General features: G+C 34.1%; 1 protein-coding gene across 6 annotated transcripts; it reads left to right on the forward strand.

The window, feature by feature from the left end:
* Positions 1 to 560: 560 nt before the first annotated feature.
* LOC127083256 (uncharacterized) lies at positions 561 to 6,472 on the forward strand. Of its 6 annotated transcripts, none has more exons than XR_007788358.1 (7): positions 561 to 983; positions 1,074 to 1,161; positions 1,417 to 1,549; positions 1,674 to 1,712; positions 2,345 to 2,402; positions 4,264 to 4,372; positions 5,309 to 6,472. XR_007788358.1 is itself a non-coding variant. In XM_051023546.1 (7 exons), exons 1-7 carry the CDS (start codon positions 719 to 721, stop codon positions 2,851 to 2,853), a joined length of 642 nt encoding a protein of 213 aa, XP_050879503.1. In that variant the 5' UTR covers positions 561 to 718; the 3' UTR covers positions 2,854 to 3,274. The 6 variants fall into 6 exon arrangements, 5 of the variants coding, with proteins under 5 accessions (XP_050879503.1, XP_050879506.1, XP_050879504.1 ...); XM_051023546.1 differs by lacking the exons at positions 4,264 to 4,372; positions 5,309 to 6,472 and adding exons at positions 2,625 to 2,675; positions 2,846 to 3,274; XM_051023549.1 differs by lacking the exon at positions 5,309 to 6,472 and having other exon boundaries at positions 4,233 to 4,670.
* Positions 6,473 to 6,711: the final 239 nt, after the last annotated feature.

The following is a 6,711-nucleotide window of genomic DNA, read 5'->3' on the forward strand; positions in this document are numbered from 1 at the left end:
GATAATTTTGTAAAATTCTTCATAATTTATCTTTTTCATACCATAATTATTACATTTCTTAATACGTGTGAAAAGTCAAAAACTGATTTATAATAAAAAACGGAGTGAACATTTAATAAGAATACTAACTCTTCCTCTCATATTTTCTACCAATGCTTGCTTAATTTTTTTTGGATCTAGTTAGTAGACATCAACCTTAACTTAGAATGTTCTAAAAACAAGCAATTGAGGATGGTCTCCTTAGTGCAAAATGCTTACTTTTATAACCATCATCAACATTTTCAATATCACTTAGAGGTGTATGAATAATATCATATTCAACAACTTCAATACAAGTTTGGATTCCATTATTATTTAGGTGGATCTCCTGGGGAACTAAACATCTCTTTCTTCTAGACCCTTAATGCTTGATTTTAAAATTGATGTTAATTAATTTTTAAATAAATTAAAAGAACTTAATTAAAGTTATTTATTTATATAAAAAATATTAATTGATAAATTATTCCAATCATCTCGCCTCTTGGTTAAAAATAAATTTTATCTATCATCAATGCTACATGTGAAAAAGTAAAAAGATCAAAAAGAAAAATTTAAGAAAATAAAGTTGAAGGATAAACGAGTTGGATTTTGAAATAGAGTGCACCAAAATATCAAATAGTGAGTCTGGGAGTGCGAGGGTAGGCGGGAGAAATTGCTCCGAGCAACGTGGCTGAGTAAGATGGCGGCGATCAGGAAAGGGAGTGTGAGTTTAGAGGGAAAGAAGGTTATACTAGTCCCTTATATGGAATCTCATGTCCCCAAATATCATGAATGGATGCAAAACCCTTCTCTCCTTCAAGCCACTGCCTCCGAACCCCTTTCCCTCGAACAAGAGTATCAGATGCAACTCTCTTGGTCATCTGATCTCAACAAAGAGACCTTCATTCTTTTGGATAAGGATTTGCTTCTTGGAACCTTCTCACACGGTCAACCTCACGTCGAAGGTCAAAAATGTCTTTTGTTATTTATTACGGTAGTATTTCGATATTGTTGTAGACTAATATTAATATATGCTTATTATATGGTATTTGCAGCCATGGTTGGTGATGTAAATATTTTTATGAATGACATCAATAATCCTCAAATCGCTGAGATTGAAATTATGATTGCTGAACCTACCAGGTAAACCTTTTTGGGTTTTTCAATCTAATTTGAGTTGAGACTCAACTTTAACCTTCCTTCGTAGTCGTTTATGCACTTCAAGATGCATGATTATTGAAATAATTTATCAACCTTAACAATATAGTTGGATATAAAAGTCTTTCCCGGCCGGGTCTGCACCTAACAACCTTATTTTTTGGTTGGTTTGCTCCTTGAATGCAAGTATTAAATCTCCTTAATCTCACTTTTGATCATTTTGTTTTTTCGTTAGCATAGCCGTGGCAAAGGGCTTGGAAAGGAGTCTGTTCTGATGATGATGGCCTTTGCTATTGAAAAGTTAAGGATCAATCTCTTTGAGGTTAAAATTGGAGAATCAAATGTAGAATCCATCAACTTGTTCAAAAAATTGGTTTGTCCCCAACTTCTCTATCTTCAAAGTTCATGTACTCTAGTATTAAGAAGCATCTAACATCAACTGGTTTCTAGTTGTTAAATTCTCTCCTGCTGACTTGGCTTTTTTGGTTTTGATGTAGGGGTTTGTGGAAACTTCACATAGCAACATTTTCAAAGAGGTCAGCATATTTATTTTCAACTATTCAGAAAGAATTGCAATCAAGTTGTTATTTGTAGTTTTAAAAATCAACTCTACTCTCAATTGTTATAGATATAATATTCAAGCTTTTCAGTTTATCTTATGTACTCTGACAAAATAAGCTCTTTATTTCCTGCCGATTTCACAAACTGTTAAATGCAAATATTGTTTTGACTTATTGAATGTAGCTAAAGTAGAATTTGCAGTGGTCATTAGAACTTAAGATTTTGAGAAATGAAAATTTTCTTATGTTCACTAATTTGTTTTAACTATTATCTATGAAGCACAGACACGAACACTGATATTGACACGTCGACACCGGTAATAATTTGAAAAAATGAATAAATTGAACGTAATCACAAGTGTCGGTGTCGGTGTCCGACAAAGACACGGGACAGACACGCCTTTTTTCAGAGGTGTCGGTGCTACTAAGACTATTATTCAGAACATCATAAATGTTTATTTACCTTCTAAGTTCCCACATAATAGTTGAAAAGATTTAACACTTATGTGATTAACCATGTTTTTGAGCCAGTATTTGAGGCATTCTTCTTTCTCTGCCTTAGACAACAGCCAACATCTGTTAATGTTTTGGTCTAATTTTTTTGACAGGTGACTTTGGAGTTGCAAATAACACAAGCCAAGAGTGAGGAGATGCTTGGTTTGATGGGTACTGTGATCAAACACACATAAGTAACATCATCTAGTTTATTAGTTTTAGAATATTCTCTTTTTTGGGAGTTCCATGTTCCTAACTATTTTTTTCCTTTCAAGTGTAAGAATCTGAGATTAAAAGTAATAGTAGATTGATATTTACAATGCTCCTTTTCCCATGTCCATTTTATCATTGTTGAGATGGGTTCACACTAAGTTCCCATATTTGTTGATGTAGGAAACAAATTATCTGCCGCATGCGATCAAGTTACTGAGGGAGGATTGAATAGTGAGGATTTCAATTAGACTCCTACTGAGTACTAAATAACCGCTTAATTCAATGATTAAAAATTATATTTTTTTACAATAGAAATTGAATTTATTTTAATGAAGTATACTTCTTAAAACTTGATTAAAATAAATAATTTATATATTGATACAACTTTGATCTTTTTTAAGAGAGATAGAGGAGAAGAAAAGAGAAAAAATATAGAGATGAGTGGGGATGAAAGGAAGAAGAATTACATATACCTTTTTGTTCTCTCTGTTCTCCATCTCCAACCTTCTTTAACAGGAAATTCTCCACTCTTGCCGTCGCCACAAGTCCCTCCCAACCTGCCACCATTTCTGATTCTGATCGTGACAACTGAATTGTTCTTCCTACTAACAAATCATCCAAGAACCTTTTCAGAATCCGCCACACGGTGTACTACTTTCAATAATACTCTTGTTACGTTTAACTGCACTTTCTGTCGTTTATTTGGTGATTATGGTATGTTATTAGATTTGTAAGATAAACCATCTTTGAATTCTCTCTAGGAAAGGAAGAACAGTATGTAATATGATTTGATTTGATGAGGCAATATGATGTTTGGCTTCTTTGTTTTTCTTTCTCCTTTTGATGTTTAATCCAATAAATTCAAGTGTCATAGTTTAACACAAACTGTATATTGTTAGCATCATGGTGGTCAAGATTGTGAGTCATCACGTGAAAACGTGTGAGTTTGAGATCGTTGGGCCTGAGCATGTTGTGCATGGATGAAATCACAATTTGGTGGGCACGGCTGGGATCACCGCGCCAAATCATGAAAATGGTGGAATTGTGCGATTACGTTCCATTTTTGAGTTTCTCAAAGTTGGGTTTGCAACCCGGTTCTGTAAACCCGCCGTTTGAGATTATAAATCCCTAAAAAACATGTTTTGAACACATAACTTGATGCGACAGTTTGTTCCTTATCCACTAATCCCATTTTTTTTGTGGAAAACCCTCTAATTTTTCGTGCTTAGGAACTCCCTCTGTCATGTTGTGTTCTACTCTTTTTGATAAAAGTTCTCTTTGCTACTGTCTAGCTTTTTTCGTGTTTCGTATGAACTCTCACCCTGCTCTGTTTTTTATACAATAGAACAGATTTCTTTCTGCTAGTTGCTACTGCTATCTGAAAGTACCATTGGCCACAATTTCAAACAACCATTTACCTGCTATGAATCTTAGTTGTTTGTGGCATTTATGACTTTTTGTGTGACTATTATGAATTTTATAATCCTAAATTTGTGTTTTATTAAGTATTTTGAGTGTGCGCATGTGATGACAATGGCCATTCAAAAGCGCTTTACCCTAAAAAAAAGTCCCAATCAGGCCTTAGAAAATGGGTTTTATTATGACTGATATGCAGCCTTTGACTGATAAAGATTTGAAGAGAATCAAGAAAGAGATGATAAGCAGAGTCAATTCCTTTGAACCTTTATATTTGGAAGTTATACTTAAGTACTTGTTTGTGTGCTTTTTGAGCTCTGCATTATGCTACATATGCAAGGCACACAATTGTTTATTTCTTCTCGTCTGTAGGATCTTATTAGCCGAAATGTTCCCCTTGTAGAAGAAGTTCCCAGAGATGAAAGCTCATAGTATATTGGCTTTGAATGAGCCATACAAGATAGAGATTTTGGAAGGCTTTAAGGAAGAACCCATCACAATTTATCATATCGGTAACCTTCTGGCACTTTTCAGTTTTCACTTGTTTAATTCCTGCATGTTGAAGTTTAAAAGCTAGATGCATGAAGGCTATGAAAAAATAATGAGTGGTGATTGCGTACTCTAAGTTTATGATTATTGTTAAAATATGTATTAGATTTTAATTATAGTTTGTTGAGTAAATATCCCTATGATAGGTTTGTTGGTTTTATCTCTATAGTCAAGGGGTTTAGTTATAGATTTGATTGTAATCACATGGTTATAAATATCAAGTGAGTATCTCTCAATCTATTCTTAAGTTATTATCTTTAATATTCAGCATTCTCATTATTTTCTGTCATCCTTTATCTAAAATTTCATAACTTCAACATGGTATTTAGACCTTGTTTGATCCTCCTTGAGCCGTCTCGCCACTATTCCGCTGTCAAGTACCCAATAGGTTCAAAATACTATTATAGTAGTTTCCTCTTTTCTTTTTAGTCACTATTTAGTCCATCCGACTAGTCTCGCCCTCTTGTTCCAGATCTGCCCTCACTTTCCAATTGTTGGAACTTAAAATAATTTAATTCTGCATTTTCTAAGTAGTTAATTCATTGCATACCAAGTTTTATATATCTTGATAAATTATACTATTAGTTTAATTTCTTTCTTGTACTATTAGTTTAATTTCTTGCACATAATTATTATTACCATTATAAATTGTAACTAAATGATTATAAAAAAATTAAGCCTTATGCTGAGAACAATGTATCTCAAGCACATTCACAAAACATTTTTTCTCTATTTTTTTACATGGTATCAGAGTTCCTCATCTAGGGAACTGTACTTCTGCTAATCATTATTTAGAAATCTGATTGGACATTTTTATGCTGTCTGAACCTTTAAATCTTGACTGGGCAATACTTGTTGTCAAGTTTTTCTAATTAAACACTATTTGTTCCTTTCGGCAGCCATTTGCAAAATTTCGTACGTCTTCTGGTAGATGTTTGGCCGACTACTGTTTGTACACTTTTTCACATCAAAATACACTTTCAACTACCTACTTATGGAGGAGGAGATCGTAAATCCTTTTGTTCAAGGAGAAAGTTCTTAAGTCCAGAATAATCAGTCTGAAGAATTATAGAACATCCAGCATGCTTATCGACTAAATGGAAAAATTTATTTGAAGTGGGTCCAACTTATTCGTACTGTGTTAAAAGGAAAAGGTAAACTCAGTCACTTAACTGGTACTGGACCAGTAGAGGGAGATCCAACCATTATTGCATGGGATGAGGAGGACTCGATGATTATGGCATGACTATCGAACTCAATGATTCCAGAAATTAGTGATACTTGCATGTTTCTTAGCACTGCAAAAGAAATTTGGGATGCAATAGAGCAAACTTATTCGAAGGCCATAGATGTTGCTTAAGTTTATGATGTGAAGTGAAAACAATTGCTGCTAAGTAAGAAAATAAATCTGTTACATAATATGCCAACAAATTGAAGTCTCTTTGGATGGAATTGGATCACTATAGAGTGATAAAAACTATTGTGCAGCAGACTCATCAATCCTTAAAAGAGTTTATTGAACAAGATAGGGTTTATGACTTTCTTGTGGGATTAAATTCTGATTTTGATCAGGTAAGAATTCAGATTCTAGAAAAGCCTCAAGTTCCTTCCTTAAATGAGGTTGTTGCCATCGTAAGAAGTGAGGAGAGTAGAACAAACTTAAGGTTAGATACCCTATCCATTGAAAGTTCATCCATGATTGTTGAAAATCTTAAAGGTGGGGGACAAGCAAAGGTGGAAAAGAAGGGTGAATTGTGGTGTACTTACTGCAATAAGCCGCGACATATACGTGAGAAGTGTTGGAAGTTGCATGGAAAACCTCCTAGTCGTGAAGAAGGATAAAGATGAGGCATTCTCGGGGGTGTATCTCGCAAAAATAGTAGGGCTTATGCTGCTGAAGTGGGGTGTTTAATAAACAATGTATGATCTCCATTACTTTGTTTGTAACCTAATGTTGTCATAGCCTTAGTAAACATTCTAAACCATGCCCAAGGTGAATGTTCCAATCCATATAATGTCTTTTGCTACTTACAAACAGAATTGCCAGCAAACATTTTTTCTTATATCCTGGTGGAATCTCCATATAAATTTCTTCCTCAAGCTTTCCATGTAAAAATGCATTTTTCACATCGAATTGTTATAATTCCCCCCGTAATTGGCAGTAATGGATAATATAACTTGAACCGTATTCATCTTTGCCACCGGGGTAAAAGTTTCTGAGTAATCGATACCATAGATTTGTGTGAAATCTTTAGAAATCAACCTTGCTTTGTATCTCCGAATTGTCCCGTCAGCCTTGTAT

This window comes from Lathyrus oleraceus, chromosome 5 (genome assembly GCF_024323335.1).
Source record: "Lathyrus oleraceus cultivar Zhongwan6 chromosome 5, CAAS_Psat_ZW6_1.0, whole genome shotgun sequence".
NCBI lineage: Eukaryota > Viridiplantae > Streptophyta > Magnoliopsida > Fabales > Fabaceae > Lathyrus > Lathyrus oleraceus.

Bases quoted from the DNA above. Each gene is read 5' to 3' on its own strand.
- LOC127083256 (XM_051023545.1), top strand. From the start codon at position 719: ATGGCGGCGATCAGGAAAGGGAGTGTGAGTTTAGAGGGAAAGAAGGTT. The intron at 1,162-1,416 runs GTAAACCTTTTT...TCGTTAGCATAG, and splicing joins ATGATTGCTGAACCTACCAG to CCGTGGCAAAGGGCTTGGAA. The intron at 2,403-2,624 runs GTACTGTGATCA...TTGTTGATGTAG, and splicing joins GGAGATGCTTGGTTTGATGG to GAAACAAATTATCTGCCGCA.